A 23,362-nucleotide genomic window follows, 5' to 3' on the forward strand; every position below is an offset into this window, starting at 1 on the left:
CATTTTAAACTAAACGTATTGGGTTGGGTTAGTTGAAACAAACAAACAAAAAAACCACACAATTTAAATATAGTCTAGTGTACAGTTACTTTTTATTTTGAGACAAGAGGTAGAAACTAATTTACAAATAATGATATTGCCCAAGAAATGACATATTGTATATAAACTAATGATATAAGTATCAGTTTACAGCATCTTATGTCTTCGGAACCCAGTATTAAATTATTGATTCACCATAGGAGAAACGTTAACAGTACATTTAGCTTAAATGTATTACTTTGAAATATAGAAATCATGGGTTCCTTTGGTAAATACTATTACTGTATTACTAAAAAGAGATTGTAAAAAAAAAAAATGATACAATAGTAAAGTTGCAGTGATAAAACCACATAAGAAAGAACATTTATTACGATAACACAAACATTGCGACTTTTTTAATGTGTGCGATTAGCTCTCTGCACTCCCACTTTCAAAATTGTGCTTTTTTTTTGTTGTTGTTGTTTTTTTTCTTTCCCCCAGTGTGACCGGAATTCTCCTAATGGCTCATGTCAAACATCCGAGGACAAAGTCAAGTTTTCAATACCTCACATAAAAATGACACGAAAATGTCAATTTGAATAAGCTGCGACGCGACGCGACTCCAGATACACGGAGGAAAATAGATGGATAGATCTGGAATTAAAAAACTGCTAGTTATGACATATATACATACATCTACGTATATCAACATTTTTTTAAACAAAGTTTTAACTGGGACAAGGCAAAAGTAGCAACAACAAGTATACATGATGTACTATATCATCGAGCAATCTCGGGAATAATAAAAAATAAATAGAAATAAATAAATAAAAAGATGATCTTGAGGATCTTTTGGCATGGGCTAGCTTATTATTTGCAGTTTCATTGTTCAAGCTCTAGATTTCATGCTGCACATGTTCCTACGCACAAGTCCAAGTTGGTAAATCTCCTAATTTGGGAATATTTGTATACACTTATGACACAAAATTCAATGCATACGCACGGTTGATAAATGAGACCACTGGAACTTTTCTGACACACCTCAAAAATATCGAGAAGAGTCCCGTTAATGAATTGTAATAGGTTAACATTTGTAATAAGCGATATGTAGCTGCAGTGTACCCCAAATCTGGAGAAATGTCATCGCTGCTCACTGTTTACCACCAAAGTCCATCAAGGATGGGTACATTTCGTAAGCTTCATAGGGAGGTGGGGAATTGAAAGGCGGCGGCGGCGGCGGCGTTGGTGGAAAGCCATCCCAGGCTGGCGGGTTCTGGCATCCAAACGATCCAAATTCAACTCCGCCAGACGCCGACGGCAGGCTTGTCGCCGTGGCGGCCGCAAGAATGGTTATGGGAAATTTGATCTTTGGGTCTGAAGCGTACTTTATATCCAAATAAACCTGTGGAGAAATGAGAGCCACTGTGAGAAATGCCTTTGGACATATTGTTGCTGTCCAATCAAAACTCCGTACAAATTTGACTTCATAAATAATGTGGCAGATCTCCCGCATATAATGGCTGCCACAAATGTCCATCAACAGAGGCATCTGCTTTTGGAGGAAGAGCAAGCGCTCACACACCACTAGCAATGCGTCAATATTTCCATTTATCGATACTTGAATAAGTGAGGGAAAAAAGAAAATGTGCTTACTCGGAGTCTGTACTCTGCTTTGAGTATTTGACAGTTGAGGATGGAAGGTTCCACATCACGGGGGATTGTCAGGACCCTTTGGACTGATACGCTGGCTGATGGAGGGATCGGCTCTCCCACCTCTTTGAAGAGGTCTTTAGTATCAAGCCTCCTCTTTCCCCTTGCGAAGAAGCTGTGCTTTCTGTAGATGCAGTACTTGGGTTTGATTTCACGAGTGGAGTTGTTCTGAACGGAGGCGGAAACTTTTAAGCGCTCTCCTGTAACACAGAGCAGCACGGACTCAGCTTGTACGCACGCCCCAGACATTTGGGTGAAGCTTCGTCAATGTTACCGTGACGACTCCCACCTTGGAAGAAACCAGATTTTTCAATCTTGACATCCATGGCGACAGTTCCAGGGTTGAACATATGCATTTTTGTATCCTTCGCATCGTGTTGAGGTGTCTGAAGGAAACGCATGAATTTGCAACCCGATCACACAAGCTGTCCATCTGCGCTGTGGGAGAGTCGCAAACTAACAAACTTTCCAGAAATCCAAAACATCCCCTCAAATGCAACTGATTACGTTAAATGTGTTTACCAGTTCTGCCTTTATCTTTTTTGGGATTCTTTTTGATGTGTTTTCAGACTTGTCATGGACTAATATGTTAAAGACATACCCCATGTTTAACCTCTCGAGAGAAGTTTTTTTTTTTTTTTTTTTTAACAGAGGCGTGACCGTGACTGTTGTTGACGAGGGTTTGCGGTTAGTCAGTAAGACCGATAGGGCCTGACAAAACGAATTGAAGATAGGGTTAGAGTTGAAAGGAATCAATATAATTCTTTCTTCGTTTTAAGTAGATTTAAGTCGTTGAGCAAAACATACTGGTATTGGTGGAAACTCTTAGTGTTCACATTGTTTGTTACTGGGGCCTGGATAGTATCCCCGACTGCATTGGCTCATTGATGTCTGGTTTGAGGACAGAAGGATGGCCATGTGTCTTGTTATTTTCAAACTGTGGGTTGAATAGGTGGTATGACGATAAATAACACCGCATCATACTGGCATAACACAGTGTGACACACAGTTCGTTCGAAAAGATGGGGAATGGACAATGGTGAAGTGTGTTTTTTTTTCTTCTTCTTCTTTTTCCTGGTTCTTGGAACACCTTAATCCAGGGGTCACCCATTTTTTTTGAACCGAGAGCTACTTCTTTACACGATCAGGATTTTTGGGGCCGATCACCGATCAGCGAGTTGAAAAAAACGATAACCGATTCGATCACAAGATAGAGGATAGATGATGTCCATTTAAATGACCTGTTCATTTACTGTATATACTTGTGTACTTAATTGCTCCAAAAATGATATTTACAATCAATAACGTATCTTTGTTCCTCTATTTATGCCAGTGAGGCAGACAGAACAAATGAATGGTCTTCTATTAGATGGCAGGAAGTAAATACAGTAATTCATGTATCCACTTTTTGTGACATCTTTGTTTGCTGGTGTGCCGTGAGATTTTTAATTGTAAAATATGTTCCTTGGTTCCATAAAGGTTGGAAATCACTGCTCTAGTCAGATCGTGTAATCTAATCTAATTTGTAATGCAACTCTGCACTTAGCATTAGTTGCGTCATTTCGGGGGTTGCTTGTGTCACAAAAGGAATCTTGATGGTATCTTTTTTGCGTATCCTCATGGATCTACTTAGCTTGGTTTCCAGCAGGTACACAATTTTACCAACCGAACCGGTGAAGGAGGAGGGCATTTCCCTAATGCAGAACATGAGACCACCATGACTTTCAAACAGATAAAGTATACAATCAAATACCAATATCGTCTATAAGAGGTTGTTTTTTTCCCCCACATATTCAACTCTTTTCTCCCAAAAATAGCGCATCAAACACAGCCGCAAGATGACTTACTGCAAAGGGAACTGAAAGGAGAAGGGGAACACATGAGATCCTGGGGCAAGTAAATTACTATCTGGAAAAACAAAAACATCATCAAAATGAAAGTGACATTAAATCTAGCTGGCCTTGCAAGATGAAAAAAGTACAGCATTTTCAATGCTTACATGTTTTCCCATTCTGATTCGTCAGAAGTGATTGTCCTTCGTCTGATAAGGAGAACAAAATTCAAGTTTTTAAACTCTCAACTCAACTTTATTTATAAAGCACTTTAAATACAACCACAGCTGAAAACAAAGTGCTGTAGACAGATAAGAATCCAATTTTAAAAATAAAAACAAATTGGAGATAAACAAAACGGTAAAACAGAAAAATAAAAAAATAAACAATAAAAACACTAAAACAGATGCAGAGTCTTAAGCCAAGGTGAAAGCCAAAGAAAAATTGGTTTTTAGGCGGGTTTATTTCCATGACGTCATTTCCGCGACGTCATTCTCGCTGCGCCACCGAGTGGGCCAGTGTGTGAAGTGAATCGGGCATTCTCGAAATATAAAAGATGGAATACTGACAAATACAGCGAGATGTTAGAGGAGCTAAAAGGCGTAATCAGCGTTGTGTCTTCCCCGCTAGTAGTTTTTAAAAATAGTTACATACTCCAGGTTTAATTTGAGAAGTGATGTTAGTTAAAAGAAGCGACAAAACCCCTTAAAAATGTTACAATTACAGTCTGTACCTTGACAAAAATGGCAAAAACAACTGTACGTATATGAGAACATCCCTTTCCCCCCTAAAAAAAAAAAACAAAAAAAAAACAAAACGACAAAAAACACTTATGTCCAAAAAACAAATTTAGGTATTATTAGGTCTTATTTATCCCAAATAGTAAGTAAGGCTAAAAAAGGCACACCAGACATTTTATTTTATGAAGTGGTCTATAAATATAGTATTTTTATTTGAGATCCTTAACTGTCCAATAGACTATCATTTTCCATGACTAAAAATACCAAGAATTTGAAGTTACCCGTTTGGTCATGTACGATTTCACGGAGGTTTAGCTTTTTGCCATTGTATCGAGGTACATTTTCTATGCTACTGTCCTCCAATACTGTTAGTGCAGTTGAAAGTAGGCTGCACACTTCAATATGTTCGTATAACGACGTAGACCTATAATTCTGTTTACAGCGTGTAAACAAGCATATGATAGCCAGCAGGGGATCGTATTTTTTTTTTTTTTATTTGTATTTTTTCTCAGATAAATGTGAACTAATGAAAATGATGGTGGAACTACAGTAGTTAGTGTTCCGATGATAAAGAATGCAGGTTAACTGTAACGGTGAGCCCGTTAAGACTTCCCGTTAATGGCAATACTTCGAAATTCTTCCTCTGGGCTACAAAAGTGATGCAAGTTTGGACCTGGTTCGTTGCAATGGAAAAGTTAAAAAAAATAAATAAATAAAAAAATAAAATAAAAAAAAAATATATATATATATAAGCTACTTACCAGTGGCGTTTCCGTCTCGAATAAAGTAATGTTTGATGCTGAAGTACTTGTCCTTGGAGTGGTACGTCACAGTCGTTTGGCCGTGTCTCTCGGTCCACAACACCTCGGCTTTGCCCTTAAATGTCACGTACAGCGACTCCACTTTGCACTCTTTGGCCACTTCCAAAAGCACTTGTCCGGCCACACGGTCGCCGTTGGTGAACGTATTTTTCTCGCTGACATCGTCGTAAGTGACTTTAAGGCTCTTCACTGTGCTCTGCATGATTTGCAATAGAAGTCCTGTCGCTTTTCCTGCTGCCCAAACCACAAAAGCACTGGGTTAGTAAAACCCTTCCGCAATGGGCGCGTCATTCTGCTTATTTGCCCACCCACAACCCCATTTGGCCCCATTTGCTCACTTTAGTCATCATTCAAAAACGTTCATTCTTCACTTTTAAAAAAAAAATAATTTTTTTTTTATCATTATTATTTTTTTAAATGCTGATTCTGATTATAACAAAAACACCCAAATACATGATACCATAGGGCAACTTTGTCATTAAAATATGGTACATAAAACCACGGGCATAACCGCCACTACATGGACAATCAAATGAGATCAATTCTTAACGGGAGTGTTAAACTCTTTTTTTTTTTTTTTTTTTTTTTGTGGAGCACATTGTTGGTACAAGTGTGTCTTTATGACTCTGAAACCATATAAACGTTTCATCACCTCATCATAGTACAGTATTACATATACAACGTCAAGTCAAGGTTAATTGTTTGTTCCAAAATGGTTTAAGTTACTGGTAAAAAAAAAAAAAAAAAGTTACTCCTTTCTGAGCTTTTTGGTTACAACTCGCCTGGACTTCTGATACAAGCGGTACTTGTGCCTGATATCATGAGATGATCAGTGTAGAATATACAGTAGGCCACCAACCTCATGCCTTCCCCTGCAAAAACAAATACATTTCAGGGTGTGCGTCATATCTGTCACAACAAAACACATTTTTTTGTTTTCAATTTCAGGGTGTAGACGTGTTTACAGAGTGCTGAGTGAGAAAGGTGTTGTTCAACCACATGTTGATTTGATTTCAGCACTTCATTTGTTTTGCACCCCTCCCAACTAATTATCAATACCACAGCGATATGTCTCAATTGTTGATTCCTTATCCAAGTGAAAGGATACAGTGGATATATAAAGTCTGCACACCCCTGATTAAATGCCAGGTTTTTGTGATCTAAAAAAAAGTAGACAGGATCATTAATTTCCCTGAAAATCTCCACTATTCATGTGACCTATGACCGGAACAACTCAATTGGAAGACAATAAATCTTTTTGAGAAGGGAAGTTCAAATAAACAGCTGAGATAATGTGCTTGCACATGTATGCACATCCTCTTCTAACTGGGTTAACAGTTACCTTGAAAAATGTAATTGAAAAAATACTTATGACTTGATTTTAAAAGTTGGATCACACTGTGCTGCCATTTCTTCTACAACATAGTGCCTGACCAACTTCTTCACCTCTTCCCCACTTATTTATTCAGATAATTTTTTTTTGCGCTGAAGTCCAGCTTTTGTTTGCGGGTTGGGGCTCTCTGCTTCGCACAACCTGGTGGGACTTTGTCTGTAAGTTGGAATGTAAAGCACTACGACACCAAACAGCAACGTGACCATTTTTTCTCTCTCCGAAATGACAGTGTCCAAATCCTGAGTCTGGATGGAATGGCCACTTCACTTCACGGCCTTTTTGGGGAATGCTTTTATATGATATCGCCAATAGACAATCAGGTCTTCTTCTGCTTGGTTTGTTTCGAGCACAATGATGCGGCTCAATCGTTTGTTGTACAGTTGCATTAATGTACATATATTTTTTTGTACATGCAATAACCTTTGATAGGAAAAAAAAAAACAAATACGGAAATAAACGCTGAAAAACACATCGACACAAACAGCAGGTAGGACAAAAACGCAATACAAGTTACTATAGTAATAATCAAATATAGACATGATTTTCAGCCGGTGGAGAATGAATATTGTAAATAACTGACTTACCATTCATTACCTTTTTAAATGATAAATGTCTTGATACTTAAGTATTTCTGTTTGTTTTTGGTGTACCACAACAGTTTCTCCATAATGTTCGATCCATCGGACTTTTTTCGGGTCAGTTCTAATGTTATATGTCCCACAATATAATCCCCACTGGTGAACACATTGCTTTGGTTGATAGGGGTATAGTCCACCCAAAAATTCTGAACATTATTTGACGTAACAGACGACACGACTACAATAAAGACCCGCCGAGCAATCGGCACCCGTCCCGGAGTATCTGGTTCATGTAATAACGAAACTTTTCTTTTACAATCGACCTGATGGGTGATGAATATTATAGTGCCCTGCATGATTACATGATATGCAATCACATTCCATTGGTTGCATTGTATTACAATGCTTGGGAAACTCAGTTCAGCGACGTATTCACTGTTTGTGCGCCCTATTACTCTGAACACTTCTGTGTGCTGGGCAACAAAAATATGTAAAGGAGAATATACACAATAGTACTATACTATATGTTCTCACCAAAGATGATAATGGGTGTAATGAATCTAATTAATACGGAGGCGAATATGTTCCGCTAAAAGAAACAGAAACACAATACATGGCGGTAACAATTTTCTTTTTTAATATTGTAAAGTACAAAATTCAAGGACCAAGTTCTATTGAAGGCATTTTGGTTGTAAAAGCTACATAAGCAAAACATTTCATCAACAAAAAAAACAGCAGCAGTGATATGTGCACAACCGTATAGAATAAAAAAATATGAAAGTACTTATTTACATATGAATACGTATGCAAAGCTATTTAGAGAAAACATGTAAAAGTGCCAGCTAAATAACAAATAATGCATCAGGTTCAAGAAAAAGAATCCTTATTAAGGCTGAAGATGGTTAGTATTTGTCCATTCATTCTAAACGTTGAAAGACTGCAGCTCCTCCATTATACTGTATATCAAACAGCCAATATTTCAGTTACTAACATGGAACACAAAGCTCCAATAAAGGAGCAAAGCAAGCATTTGTATCACTTTAATTGGAACGACCTGATGAAGCACAAGTGCATTGAAAGTTTTGGCAGTGCAAATATATTGTTACAAGTGGAATACATTCCAAATAATGGCAAAACATACCCTTGAGGCAGTGACAAAGCAATGTTTGTTCAGTAGTAACTTTGCATAGTTTGTAACTTCAACCCAGCAGAAAAGGTGATCAGACTGGGTGAACCTCATGGGAAGAGCGTGGAGGTCAAAGGGCACTCCTCCCAATCCAAGAGCGAGATCACAGTACTGTCAAATCCAAAGTCATATAAGCTACTTTTGCAATGTTAGTCTAAATAATGCGGATGTAAAGGGATGTCACAAAGGACTATTGGAAACAGCAGGGTGAGGTTCGAGGAGGCTCTTAGACAGAGGCTCAGCTACAAGAGACACAAAACAGGAAGTGATCAAAGTGACTGCAATCAAGACGAAATGAAGTTGCTCCATTTGGTAGTTCTTACCTCGATCTCGTATTCAACCCGCAGGAGGCTGCAGTTGGAGATGGTGAGTGACGATTCAGCGGGAACGGTGAGCATCATCTCAGTGTGCGCGTCTGAGGTGTGAGCGCTGATGGGCAGCCCGGTCACAGAGTCCAGGTTTTTCACTAAGAAGCGTCTTTGGACCCTTTGAGGCATTTTGTATTGCTGCTTCTGCATCAGCTTGGCCTTGGGAGTCACCGTACGAGATGAAGCGTTGCTGAAGTAGCAAACGATCTTGATCGTTTCACCTGGAGGAAGTGCGAAAACATTCATTCGCCATGTCGACATTTCAGACAAAAGAATTGCAGGGGCTGAGCGCGGAAACATTTTTACCTCGCACGAAGCCTTTCTTTGCCACGCTGGCCGTCATTGCGATGGAACCTGAGGCACAACTCAGGGAGCACACGCTCATGCTGTTGGAGCCTGAGAGGGGAGCCTGGAAAAAAAAAAGCAGCGCTGAGTATTAAGAGGCTCAAATATATGCCACAAAGAAAAAAGAAAAGTGATGATGTTAAACTCATGTTCGAATTTGGGAATTTTCTTCAGGACTAACTGACTGCCAACTAGGTTCAGTTTCGCATTAACGTACGGTGTTCCGATGTCCACTGTAATGGACATGTAAAATCTTAAAAATCTAAACTTCCCCCCCCCCCCCCCCCCAAACAAAAAGTTTTCAGTATTCTAATTACCTCACAAAGATTGTGGAGTTTTAAAAAAAATGGTGATTGGATAATATATATATTTTTTTCCTGGTAGTCAGGAGCGTAGACCAAACTGATTGCTGTTTTTTTTTTCTCCTCCCATTAATTGATTATGATTCTCCAATGCCGAACATTAATAAGCCAAGTCCATATTGTGAATCTGCAAGTAGTTGAGACTAACCGTGTGAACTTACTGACCATGAACTCTGGCTGGTTGGAATCGACGTGGTGCACAAAGTTCAACTCTGTCACAAAATCCTTTGACATATGCCACGGCCTGTCGATGCCCACTGTTAGCTTGTAGCACGTTTGTCCGTGACGCCCGCGGAAGCTGGATGGGAAGTCTCTGTATCGATGAACATTAAGTAGTGACATGAAAACAGGACCAATAACTTTTATGCGACAAAATAATTTCCTAGGAACCCATTCTATTTAGCAAATGACATCATTTTGATATCCACCCACCTGCCACCTACACTTGATCAACTGCTTATGGTGCACTTGAGATTCGCGCTGTGGATATCGCTGGCGTTGGGTTGAATCCCTGTGTCTCCAAAACCAGCACTTTTCAGGACACCCAAAAGAAAAATAATAATACAAAAAGCATGTTTGCTGAGCCAAGCCTTTTTCAACACTTTATATCAGTCGATAATTAGAAAAAAAATAAATAAATAACATCCCCATTTTGGGGACTGGCCAATAGTATCGATTTGTGAAAAAAAATATGAAATTGACCAAATCTGGACATAAAGAGGTTTTGGCCTGACGCCAGCGATATGCAGTGGACAAATCCGCAGAAACTGAATTCTATCATGTCAGAGGACACACATCTACAATAGATTACAGTACAAGACTGTATTTGATTCACTCATTGGAATATATTTTAAAAACAGCAATTCATCAAATGTCAGTTGAATTATAGTGGCAGGTGAGTGCATCCCGCATAACATGAGTATCATTTCTTTTTAGAGTCACACAGGAGTAGGTAGCGCACAACATGCTGTCGCACAACAGTGACACACGAGAGAGGCTCTTACACACCCTTGCGGGATCTGACACGTATATTGATACACATGCCTGCCAGGAGGAAGATGGGCGGGGCCCCCAACCGCTGCAAAGGGAAAGGAGTATTATGACAATATTCACTCACTATACACATTTTTTTTGTTTTTGTTTTTTTTGACAATTGTGCAAAAAGATGCAGAGTCCTCTAGCACTTAAGAGCAGTTCCAATGACTAATATAGCAATAGTCTGGCGCAATGACCATTGTGCAAAGGGTGTATGCGGTTTAAAGTATTCTCTGCAAATTTACTAATAATCTGTTTGGTTGACACTGCATGTTAGCTACCAATTGATGTTTTCATACTATGAGATGTTTATGATTTTGGTTATCACACGCTAAAAAGGTGCAAACGGTGCTGGGGAGTAACTAATGACATGCAAGAATATTGTCATTTAATTATAACATTTATGTAATTGTAAACCACTACATTACTAGGAGAAAATGTGTTATCAAATTACAGTTGCTTTGGTTTACAATTTCAGTGAAATCTGAAAATAAGCCACAAAAGCTCTTTTTTTTTCTCCTTCTTCTTCATATCACTTCCTTCTTCTAAGGCCGAGGCTTGTAAATTGGCTCGCTGTGGTCATGTGCCATTTTTGCGCAAAACATGACATCATTTTCCAAATATGACCTTGAAGCACCACCTTGCCTGAGAATTCAAAAAGGTAAGACTCAAAGTTACACTTTTGAACAAATAAATCAACATCAGTTTTTGAACAGACTCATCTTTATAATTTGGGATTTCTTCTTCTGGAACTTTCCCTTTTTCCACATCTGGTTTGTCTATATTGTCTAACTCACAGGTGTCAAACTCAAGGCCCAGGGGGCGAGATGTGGCCTGACACATCATTTTATGTGGCCTGAGAAAACAAATCATCTGCATCTTTCTTAATTTTTTTTTTTGGGTGTGTGCTAAAATCTGTTTCAAAATTGCAAATTGTCTTCACTTTTAACGACGTTAAGTAATTGCGAGCATTTTTTTTTTTTTTAAACCAAACCACATTTTCAAATTAAATTGAACAATAGTTGAACAACTTGAACAAATTGTTCTCCTGGACCTCGTTTTTCAAAACCAATTATCCAACATTTTTTTTTCTGTATATACTGTATGCAATAATACGAGGAGGGCGGAAAGGGTGCATACCTCCTTCTTGCAAAATCATGCTTTTCAGATGAAAGAAGTCCATTTTGGCGTGGTACGTTCTTTTATGTTTGCCTCCTCCCGAGGACCAGTGGACGTCTACCTTTCCCGTCAGACACATTGTGATCGATCTAATCTTTGTCGCCTTGGAGAGCTCGAAGGAAATCTCTCCCGTCACCAGGTCTCCGCTGGAAAAAGTCTTCTTTCCGTTCAAAGCGTTGAAATTAATGTGGAAGTCCTTTATGGTTTTGTCGAACATCGTTGAACGCCGTTTTGAAAAAGTTACAATTATGGAAGCAATCAGCCGCTTCTTGTCTGATTCCGTGTCACTTGTTGACGCTTTCTTTGTTGAGAAAATCAAACAAAGAAACAAACAAACAGACAAACAAAAACGAAGGAAAACAAATTGATTACTCCACCACAACCCCGCCCAACAAGTTGCGCCTACTGCGCAGGCGCAAGGCGCAGCTCGGAGTGGGCGGGGCTGAGCGAATGACGACATCTTCACTCACGTGACCTGCTGTCTTACGCAGAGTGAAATCTGAACGGAGAGTTGATATAATCACGGTAAAACTTGACTTATTCTGTTGTGGCAGCAGGTGGATGCACAGATTTATTGTACAAATCCTGCTAGCTAATGGAAAAGCATTATTCTACCAGACATATTGCCGGCATAGATAGATAAAGAAAGATGTATATGTAATGAATTTTGTGACAAATAAAGTGAAATGTCCAACGGCACCCCTGATGATCTCTCACTGCATACTAGTGTAAGCAGAACCCTAACTGGGAACCGCAAGCAACAGTCCAATAAACGCTACATCTTTAGCCGCTAGATGGCGCTGTATACTTGACTATAACCCCGTTTGTCTTTGACTTTATATCAGCCTCAGTATGGACTTGACCTTTTAATATGAAATGAATACATTCATTAGTGTGTATTCCTACGCTCTACCAGGTTCCTTTAAAAAAAAAAACACACACACAATTGTGGCATTCCCAAACACAATTTTTGAAGCAAGCGTTTATAAAAAGAAGATGGATTATTTGTGTATTTTATAGGTTTATGCCGCACAGCAAGGAGATAAAATGCGTATTGCAACCCATTAAAACAAGCCAAATCCCCCTTATCACTTTCTCTTGACCTTTGCCAGTAATAGGCAAATACCAAATGTGATGGACTTGGCAGTCGAACTCAAGTACGTTTATTGGAAAAGAAATGTTTTTCTATTGTTTTGTTTTTAATTCACTGATCTCTGCTTGAGTTACAATAGGCAGTAAAAAAAAATAAAAATACATAAATAACTCAATCCACTATAGTGTTTGCAACACTCAGATGCAAAGTTTGCAAAATCTCCATCTGTTTAGAATTTCTTTAGTGCCTATTAAGCTTAAATGCAACATTCCTTATTTGGAGCGTTCGCAGTGGAAAGAAGTTGGAATGAGTCCCGTGGGCCGTTGAGTTATTTGTTGCAAATTCTGGGTTTGAATCTGTGTCCATAGGTGATCATGTGTTTTTTGTCTGTCTATATGCGACGGATTAGCGAGCCGCCCGTCGCGCAGTCCGCGTCGCACCCAAAGGCAGCAGCGAAAGCCTCAGCTCACCTCTGACCCCGAAAAAGCAGAAGAAAAGGCACGCGTGGATGAATTTAGGAAACGTGGTGAAGAGGCTTGTGTGGGAGAGTCGTAGGCCTGCTGCTATTTTACAAAATGCTTTTTACCCAGCAGTTGAGTGGATTTCTCAGTGCGGCAGATCTAAATCCTCAGTGAAGTAAAAATAACCATGAGAATTAGCTCCGTTATTGATCTGCAGTTTCTACACACCGTCTCTCCCCTCCAGTTAATCCACAGGGTCAGTTCTAATGACATTGAGAGGCTCCGCCGCCAGTCGACTTTGCCGCCATTTGCAATTTAGATGCAGGGAAGGGAGACGATGTATGAGGGAGAAAATGTGCAGGGAAAGTCAAGTAGAAGGGAAATAAGAAACGTGTTTTGGGTTCAACAGAAACCTAAAATCCAAATCATGATGCTTTGGTTGTCACCTGATGAAGTTGTCACTGATTGCCGAGGCAGTCTTTCTTTACGCTCGGCGAAGTTGACAAGCGTAAAACTGAGAGGAAAGAGTTAACGTTCCGATTTGAGCGGTTTTGCTGCTTTTTTTTTTTTTTGCACCTACCAAAAGAATTCTTGTGGCAAAACAGGAAGCCACAGAGGGAACAGTTGCCAGCCCTAATCTTGTGCAGATCCTCTGATAGCTTTCTCCACCACAAACAACGCTCGTCAGGGTAGAGGTGGCTCTGAATGGTGCTGAAAGACTTGACAACCGGGCACAAATGAGCTCTTTTTCAGCTCAGGACTGATTAACTCTCAGTTTGTCGTCATGTGATAAAGTATGGCCAGACGTGCGCCCAAAAATTGCCGTTTTTTTTTCCTTAGAGGTGCAGCTTGTATCATTCCAAATCACAGCAACAAACATTTTCTGTTAGTGATTTTACCTTTGCCTACTGCATCCACATCCAATCAGGCTCCTGCGTGTATATTCAGAAAAACTATTTTGTATGTGCTGGCAACATAGAACAGCAAGCATCCATTCCTAACACTAATGAGTGAAACAAGATGAAAACAAATCTTTATGGGATGTCCTGAAAGTTACCTCAGAATGAAGTCAGAGAGAAAGAAATGTTCTGCAGCTTCTGCTCGGGAATGTTCTACTCTACTTACGCCAGCACTTCAGCTTTACAGATGCCATGTCTGCTGTGCAGGCAGTGTGTGTGCTCGTAGATGACACATGAAGGTGTAGCAAAAGCAAGCAGACGACTATACCTGTTATTTTTCCTGTGGGGAGTACAGCAAACGTCTGTTTTAGGTGTGGTCGTCAGTCAAAGGGAGGCTGCAAATGAATTGGTACCTGGCATTTATTCGAGTGGAGGTCACTATTTGGGGAATATGAAACTTCACCTGCATCAGGGAGCAGCTCTCTCTCTCACTCTCTCTCGCTCTCTCTCTCCCTCTCTTCTTCTGCTTACTAAAAATACCTGAACACAAACTACATTTTACAGTCATGTGTCAGGTTAATGTCTACAGCGCGGGTCTCAAAGAATCGGAGTGTTGTCCCATTAAAACAAAAGAACTGCTTTGTTCCAGCGTCACGCTAAATCCTCCCCTCAGCAATTACCGTTCACCTTCCAAAGACCTCAGAAAGGAACACGGCAACTCTGCTTTTTTTTTTTTTTTTAAAGCAGGCAGTGGAGCATAAAAACAGTTACCGCATGGCTCTACAGGCAAAGACAGAACGAACAATCCCTTCTAACTGGTTCCAGAATAAGGTTATGATTTTGTACCTTGATGGAATGTATAATGTAATAATGCTAATTGTTGCCCATAATTCAAGCTCAAACTCAAAAATAGTATTCCGTACACAATGCAGATCCTCGCATGCTAGAGAAACCCAATTTCCTCCTGCTGAACAAGTTCTCACAGACACAGTCAAGTGCATCTGAAGCTTTTGGCAGCAAAGCTCAGTTACGTAATTCTTGCTGCGCGTGTTTGCGCAACATTTATGTGCAAAAATGATTAAGCATCACAGGCTGAAATCACATCGCCACTGCTGCAGCATTAAGATGTCTGTCAAAGCTAGGTCGAACATTTGCCTCGAGCTGTTTAGCGTTTTCAAAAACAAATCTGCCAGCCGACAAGAGAGTTCCTCGAAATCAAATCCGGTTGATTTCCCATCTAAACTCGCCTTTACGACTCAGTGAGGAAAAGGACTCTGTCGCTCAAACTGTTAAATCCTTGCTCAACTCTTCGTGCGTCCTCTTCGAGTGGAATGCAGCTTTATTGCTCAAAGCCAAACTGAAACAGTCAACCTCTGTGGTCGACCGTTCCCTTCCAAATTGATGGAAAGTACGCCTTAAGGTTGCACAAAACTTTGGAGTTCAGACCTCAGAGTACCTCATAAGACTTTAATTCAGTGAACATTAAATGATCAAATCTTCCTTTTTCCTTTTTGTGGTCTCAAGAAGAACATAGGAGGAGCTCAATAATATACTGTACATGCAACAGTTTGGTGAAGCGGACTCACGTTCAAAGATGGACTCAAGTGTCACCATAAGCATTATCGCTTGTTTTAAGTTATAAAAAATATCATATAGAACAGAATAGTACGGCTTTTATTGTCCCTTTGTATACTCAGATTGAAAGCAGCTCGAACGTATGTTTTTTGTCAAATTAAAACAGCATTTTTCTACACTAAAATGTCTTTTATTCAAAATAATTTCATGCAGGATAACATGCAATTGGTCCTGCTTTGCCATTTTACGACTTAATCTTCTTTTAAACAGTGGTTTACTTATTTCCAACTCGTGTGACATTTAAGAATTTCACGAGACACATCTGCAACCTGACTCCTTCACATTTTGCCTTTGTCGTTTGTCATTAAAAGTAAGTTATTTCACCATGCTTTTATCTCAAGTGGACTTGACTATTGTAATGGTCTTCTGCCTGGACTCCCCCAACAGAGCATTAAACAGCTGCAGCACGGGTTCTGACCAGAACAAAGAGGTCAGCGCATATTACTCCAATTCCAAAGTCTTTACACTGGCTTCCAGTCAGCTTCAGAATAGATTTGAAAGTTCTGCTACTGGTCTATAAATCACTAAATGCTTTAGTTCCTGAATACATGAAATAAATGCTAATGGCGTCCTCGAATGCACCTGAACAAAATAGTTTTTGACCTAATATATTCCCCTGTATCAGCAGTAGTGGTTCTGCAGCCCGTAAAGTCCGACCTTAAAAAAAACCAAACAACGACGCTCCAATAAAATTGTGTGTCACACTGTGCTTGTATCTTACTGTCAGGATTTTCATCTGACTTCCTTTTTCCTGCTCTGTGTCCTCAACGTCTCCCAAGTCCTCTGGCTCTCTCTGTGACGATCTCAACTTGTTTCTCTCTCTCAACACCATCAACTCACTCGGAGTCTATGTCCGCCTCATTGCTATTTGTCTTTATGGCGCAGAAATAGGATGTAATGTCCTTTCTTCTCTTTCTTTTGAACTACAGACAAAAAAAGCAATGGAGAGAAATACCCAACATTTCAGCAACCCACTCTATAATATATAGAGAATATGTATTCAAATCTGCTTTTTGTCTCTGATGTCATGATTTCCATCATGTCAGAGCGTTGCAAAGTCACAGGCAATATTATGTGGAATGTGCATACTGGGTTCTCTCAACTGGATATAGGCCAAGTGCGTTGCGTATAGTGTAAAGTGCGTCCGCTTGACATTTGCTTAGAAAGAGGCTACCCCTTCATCTGTCAGTCAGCTCTCGTGGACCTCTGGCCCAATGGCGAAAGAGTCCATCAGTAGAAGAGGTGCAGTTAATATGGGCACACAACCTCTGTCCTGACCTTGATGCGGGATCATCTATCGTTTAGGCTTACAGATGGAATGGGGGTGAAAGGTGTTTCCCAATGAAAGACTCTTGAACCCACCTCAGAGCCTCTGAGCATGTGGGTCTCCAAGCATGTATAGAGTCAGTACTGAAAGCACGACAGAAGACACAATTGCTTTTCTTTTTTCAGTTTTATTTTCTTCATTTGAAATGCATGTAGCCACAATAAAGAACATTAAGGATTAAACCTTATTACCACTGCAGTTGTATATTATGTACATTTAAATGCATTTGACAGCATTCTGACTGTCCCCCCCCCCCCCTAGCCCTTTATACTTCCCTTTATACTTACTATTCGAATTGCATATATTTTTACATTTAAATCACTTAGTGGCAAATATTTTGTTTGTATACAATATCAAACTTTAAGTTGTGAATATAAATGACAATACTGTACAAAAGAGGACAAGCCAACAAATGTACAGTACAGTAGTGCCTTGAGATATCAGTCTTCTTTATCCATCCATCCATCCATCCATCCATTTTCTGAGCCGCTTCTCCTCACTCGGGTCGCGGGCGTGCTGGAGCCTATCCCAGCTGTCATCGGGTACGCCCTGAACTGGTTGCCAGGCAATCGCAGGGCGCATGCAAACAAACAACCATTCGCACTCACATTCATACCCCGGCTTATTGAAGAATTTTTGGTGGCTTAAAAAAAAAAAAAAAAAAAAAGGTAAAACTCAGACAAGCAAGACAAAAAACTTTGCTTTAGAAGCAACGGCGCACACACGTCCGGTGCAGGACGCTGGATGACCTCTGGTTTAGATAGATAGACTGGCGGTGGTGTCTTCTCTTATACATATCAGCACTCCGCAGTCCGTACACACGCCGCCCAGCTCAGATCGTCAGGAATCTCACAGATGGGAAACTTGCTTAGAATTAAACAAAAGGCAGTGCACACATTGAATTTTCGGAAGGTTTTCTGCTCTGGCGCAAACACTACCTTATGTTTTAGGACCAGAAAGAACTGATCAAGGTATGAAAAGTGTTTTTCTGCCCATTTCAATATAGTTGAACTTACAGTAGATGCGCTGTAGCCCACACCTTTATGGCATTTGAATCCTCTGTGCAACAAAGGTGCTTTAACTTCAGTGTTTTTGTAGTTTTTATACAAATGGGCATCATAATCTGCATTATAAACGTGATTTATATTTGCCGGCTATCATTGCATGAAACTTAGAAAGAACAATAAAATGATCGCACCTCCATAATTATCAGACATCTGTTGAGGGAAATTGCTTGAGGTCCCTTTCGTAACAAATCATTTAACAGCTGCCTAATTACTGTAGGAATCAACATCAAGGTCCAAGACGTACAGCTTATTGTATTTTGGTACTGGAAGAGTTATTTTTCATTTTGAAATTATTTAAAAAATTTTCAATTTTTAAAATGAATTACAAGCTGCAAGGCTTATTAGGGCCCTACTGTAAAGAAACATCTTAAATGTCTTTCTCTTGTGAGAATCAAGTTATAATATTAAACAATCATAAAAAGGTAACTGCGTTATGATCTAGTCCACGGTTTACTATTTCATCATGTCGTATGTAGTAGCAGTTTAATGTGATTGTACAAATGACAGAGCTACACAGACAACTTTGGTTGTGTTTGTCCCGTGACCAACCCGACGTGCGGAAGATTAGAAGATGGGCGCTACAGATGGAGGCTCGATGAAGTCCTGAAGGAAATCGCCGAATGGGTGGAACAGCAACAAATCAAAGCTAACAGATGATTCCAAGTCATAATCTCTGCGCGGGAAGAGGACAAGGTTTGTAAGACCAGTACGGCAGCTGAGAACTCACCTTCTATCTTGCAACGCACCTCTGACTGAAAGCTGAGTGTGCACCTTTCTTCCTATAGGACGTGATCCTGCTATCCAGGAGCATGAAAACCATTGTAGTTGCTGAGCTTAGGATGCCTTGGGACTTGAGGTTAGCCACGTCCCACCAACTGAAAAAAGCAAAATCCTAAAACCTGATGGATGAAGCAGCTATAAAAGGGTGGCACGCAACTATTTACCTCATTGAAGTCGGCTGCTGTGGATTCCAAGCAAAATTGATGCGCTACTTCCTCCGGAGGTTCAGCTGAAGAAAGCCACCGGGGATATAGCCGCCGCAGCCGAGTCTAGCTCAAGAGGCCGCAATCGGAACCCTTCTGCTGGTGAAGCCGAGTCAGTCTTCGTTGCCCCGCTTGGGCCGGGTGTAAAGGTCAAAGGCAAAACGCCTGGTGCAGAAGGGTTTCCAAAATTGATCTTTTCAATAAATTCAAAATAGAGGCGAATGCATTAATGATTGATATCTGCTTTATCAACAGGATGGTTGATAATCAGTACACACCCAATATTAAAACTCTAATGAGAGCAATTCACATTTTCACAGATTCGGGTGCTGTGGGGGGACTTGGGGTCGGCCTGCCGTTCCCCAGAGTGCCGCCCTGTGCGGCCGCACACTTGGCGCATGCCAATTTCCGCCACTGCATCGGTGTTTGCGGGCTATACTTCCGTGATGCAACGTCACACCCTCAAGCGCGATGTCTGCGTAGTCGACACAGGGAGGGTGTAAAAGTTCTTCTTTCTTCCAGATTTTTTAGCCAGTCATCTATGAAGGGTTGGTAACTTTTTCCACCATTAAGAAAATCCGTGGTCGGGACACTTTCTTCATCAGCAGAAAGGAGGGGGAAGGAAGTGCTTAATGGAGCAGGCAGTTTCAAGACGCCCCTGCCCCTGGACCAGACGAGTCTCATGCGTTTGACTTTGCTTTCGCTATGTGTGCTGTGTACGTGTTCGTCAGCTTCATGTCCGCATCAGCAAACAGCAAACAGGGCCAATCTTTGCCTGACTGTTTTACTTGTTATGCTTTTTCTCGAGTGGAGCTGAACCATGTGACCATCCCAAATAGAGAGAAGCCAAGCAAAGCCCCTCCCACTTGCTCTTTCTGGCCTGGAAGCAGTAGCATGGTTGCACACCACCTCATTTTGACGCCTTTGTTTTTTATTTTTTAATTTTGATTTTTTAGTTAAGTTGCAATAAACGTGGTCTATGTCAGTAATTCCCGACCATTTACGTGCCACGAGAGATCGTCAGCTGTGTTGCAGACTATTTAACTGAATTCTCTTTGTACTTTCAATACCAGCGATGCAGTGACAGGCTGAATTATGAAATGCTCTCCCACTCGACGGCATAAGATGCAATTCACCTGTTGCCATTCACACAACAAAATAAGCACTGGCTTTGTGTTCAGTTAAACAGGCCCAGATTTCCCACTAAGTTAATTTGTGCGTAAATTGCGACGAGATCATCATTGATCATCACTTTGCTTTGTGTAATACCTCTTATGAAACGGGACGTAGCGCTTGCGCGTGTGCTACGGATTTCTATCTGCAAGTGTGAATGTGATTCTAGATATAGTCCATGCGTGTCTGTAATGGGACAGGTGATGGCGTTTGGTGAACCCTAAAAAAATTGAACAACTTTGATGAGTGCTATGAAAGAGCATACTTCACAACTGTTGCTGAATCCTTTGGAAACAATGTGACAAGGTGTATATTGTTCATGCTCCACCCATTATACGCAGATATTCATTGAGGCACTAGATTTAGTGAATTTCAACGCCGATTAATCTCCAGAAACTCTCTTGTGCGGCAACTTTAATCGGTTGCTAATTAACGTCTTTGCATAAAGATGCTCTCTGTGGAAATATACGATTACAGAGCTTCACCAGGCTCTGTGGACAAAGACTGTTGTTTACAACATTGTCAAAACACTATATAACAAATCATTCTTTTGTGCGGGCTCGTATGCATGGAAGTTACTATGTAGAATTGAGTGTATGTATGACAGACGGCAGCTACTATGGAGAAAGAAAATGTTGTTATGATTTAGTTTTCCTCTCGTCCACACACATGCAACCTGCCATCGATAAACTCAGACAGATGGCCCGGCGCTGTAAAACCGAGAGGAAGAAACTCGTGGGTGGACTGAGAGATAGAAAGAAAGGAGACAGAAATAGGAAAAGAACCAAAATCATTGGGTGCAGACCTCTGCCAAGGCTGATTCATATAGCTTTCATAATCAGTAAATGAAAACCTGGCATCTCGCTGAAAGAGAGCCTAGTTTATTTTCATTTCTTTTGGATCCGAATGTAGATGAGACGCTATTAGAGCAACAAATGAACAAATTTAAGCATCTCAGCATGTTAAATTGGATTTTTGATCATTGGACCAACATTGAGCCGACGTTCCATCTTTTTTGCTCATCGTAAAATATAGCGATATTGTCAATCCAAAATGCAGAATTTTACATCACAAACAAGAAACGATGTACATGATTTTTAATGTACTCCAGCAGCTCGCGACCCTAGTCAGGATAAGCGGTAAAGAAAATGGACGGATGGAAATTAGGCAGGAATTTGCCCTTTGAAACGTATTTTCCCAAGTGTTAAATGAATCCATATAATGTCCACAAGCCCAATTCCAATCGAGTTGGGACGTTGTGTTAAACATAAATAAAAACAGAATACAATGATTTGCAAATCACGTTCAACCTATATTTCATTGAAGACACTACAAAGACAAGATATTTCATGTTCAAACTGATCAACTGGATTGTTTTTAGCAAATAATCATGAACTTAGAATTTGATGGCTGCAACACGTTCCAAAAAAGCTGGGACAGGCTCATGTTGTGACCACTGTGTTACATCACCTTTTCCTTTAACAACATTCAATAAACGTTTGGGAACTGAGGACACTCATTGTTGAAGCTTTGTAGGTGGAATTCTTTCCCATTCTTGCTCGATGTACAGCTTCAGCTGTTCAACAGTCCGAGGTCTCCGTTGTCGTATTTTACGCTTCATAATGCGCCACACATTTTCAATGGGAGACAGGTCTGGACTGCAGGCAGGCCAGTCTAGTACTCGCACTCTTTTACTACGAAGCCACGCTGTTGTAACACGTGCAGAATGTGGTTTGGCATTGTCTTGCTGAAATAAGCAGGGGCGTGCATGAAAAAGACGTTGCTTGGATGGCAGCATATGTTTCTCCAAAACCTGTATAGACCTTTCAGCAGTAATGGTGCCTTCACAGAAGTGTAAGTTACCCATGCCATTGGCACTAACACGGCCCCATACCATCACAGATGCTGGCTTTTCAACTTTGCGTCCATAACAGTCCGGATGGTTCTTTTCCTCTTTGGCCCAGAGGACACGAGGTCCACAATTTCCAAAAACAATTTGAAATGTGGACTCGTCAGACCACAGAACACTTTTCCAGTTTGCATCAGTCCATCCTAGATGAGCTCGGGCCCAGAGAAGCCGGCGGCGTTTCTGGGTGTTGTTGATAATTGGCTTTTGCTTTGCATAATAGAGTTTCAAGTTGCACTTACGGCTGTAGCGCCGAACTGTTCGGCTGGCCTGGGAACGCTTCGGGATCCCCCCGGAAGAGATGGATGAAGTGGCTGGGGAGAGGGAAGTCTGGGCGTCCCTGTTAAAGCTACTGCTCCCGCGACCCGACCTCGGATAAGCGGTAGAAGATGGATGGATGGATGGATGGATGGATAGATGGATGGATGGTTTTCTGTAGTGTTCCTGAGCCCATGTGGTGATATCCTTTACACATTGATGTCGGGTTTTGATGCAGTGCCGTCTGAGGGTTCGAAGGTCACGGACATTCAATGTCGGTTTTCGGCCTTGCCGCTTACATGCAGTGACTTCTCCAGATTCTCTGAACCTTTTGATGATGTTATGGACCGTAGATGATGAAATCCCTAAATTCCTTGCAATTTTACGTTGAGGAACATTATCCTTAAACTGTTGGACTATTTTCTCACGCACTTGTTCACAAAGAGGTGAACCCTCGCCCCATCTTTGCTTGTGAAGGACTGAGCAATTCAGGGAAGCTCCTTTTCTACCCAATCATGGCAGCCACCTGTCCCCAATGAGCCTGTTCACCTGCGGGATGTTCCAAACAGGTGTTCGATGAGCATTCCTCAACTTTCTCAGTCTTTTTTGCCACCTGTCCCAGCTTTTTTTGCAACGTGTTGCAGCCATAAAATTGTAAGTTAATGATCATTTGCTCAAAACAATCAAGTTGATCAGTTTGAACATGAAATATCTTGTCTTTGTAGTGTCTTCAATGAAATATAGGTTGAACATGATTTGCAAATCATTGTATTCCGTTTTCATTTATGTTTAACACAACGTCCCAACTTCGTTGGAATTGGGGTTGTATGATTACCGAAATGAATGACGTTTTCTAGCATATTCTAATCTATTGAGATGTACCTGTATTACTCAATTAATCTCCAACGAGACAAATGCTTATTACCTCCAAAGGGGAAAGGTCACCAGGTTGTTCATGGAGATCAGCTCAGTCCAGATGATCTTTCTGTCCAC

The 23,362-nt window shown here is 40.6% G+C and overlaps 1 protein-coding gene across 1 annotated transcript; it reads right to left on the reverse strand.

Annotated features, from left to right (window-relative positions):
* Nucleotides 1-68: 68 nt before the first annotated feature.
* Nucleotides 69-11,987, reverse strand: LOC133474943 (arrestin domain-containing protein 3-like). Its single transcript, XM_061767136.1, has 9 exons — nt 11,529-11,987; nt 10,362-10,431; nt 9,519-9,666; nt 8,953-9,055; nt 8,602-8,867; nt 8,444-8,520; nt 5,062-5,381; nt 1,672-1,928; nt 69-1,420 (listed from the first exon to the last, which is right to left on the reverse strand). The coding sequence occupies exons 1-9, from the start codon at nt 11,782-11,784 to the stop codon at nt 1,169-1,171; spliced, it is 1,749 nt and encodes a 582-aa protein (XP_061623120.1). The 5' UTR covers nt 11,785-11,987; the 3' UTR covers nt 69-1,168.
* Nucleotides 11,988-23,362: the final 11,375 nt, after the last annotated feature.

Source organism: Phyllopteryx taeniolatus, chromosome 3, assembly GCF_024500385.1.
Source record: "Phyllopteryx taeniolatus isolate TA_2022b chromosome 3, UOR_Ptae_1.2, whole genome shotgun sequence".
Lineage (NCBI taxonomy): Eukaryota > Metazoa > Chordata > Actinopteri > Syngnathiformes > Syngnathidae > Phyllopteryx > Phyllopteryx taeniolatus.

Coding starts and splice junctions, on each gene's coding strand:
- LOC133474943 (XM_061767136.1), bottom strand. CDS start 11,784: ATGTTCGACAAAACCATAAAGGACTTCCACATTAATTTCAACGCTTTG. Junction 9,667..10,361: donor ACGTGTCAGATCCCGCAAGG/GTGTGTAAGAGC, acceptor TCATCGATACAG/AGACTTCCCATCCAGCTTCC. Junction 8,521..8,601: donor GGGTTGAATACGAGATCGAG/GTAAGAACTACC, acceptor TGTCTCTTGTAG/CTGAGCCTCTGTCTAAGAGC.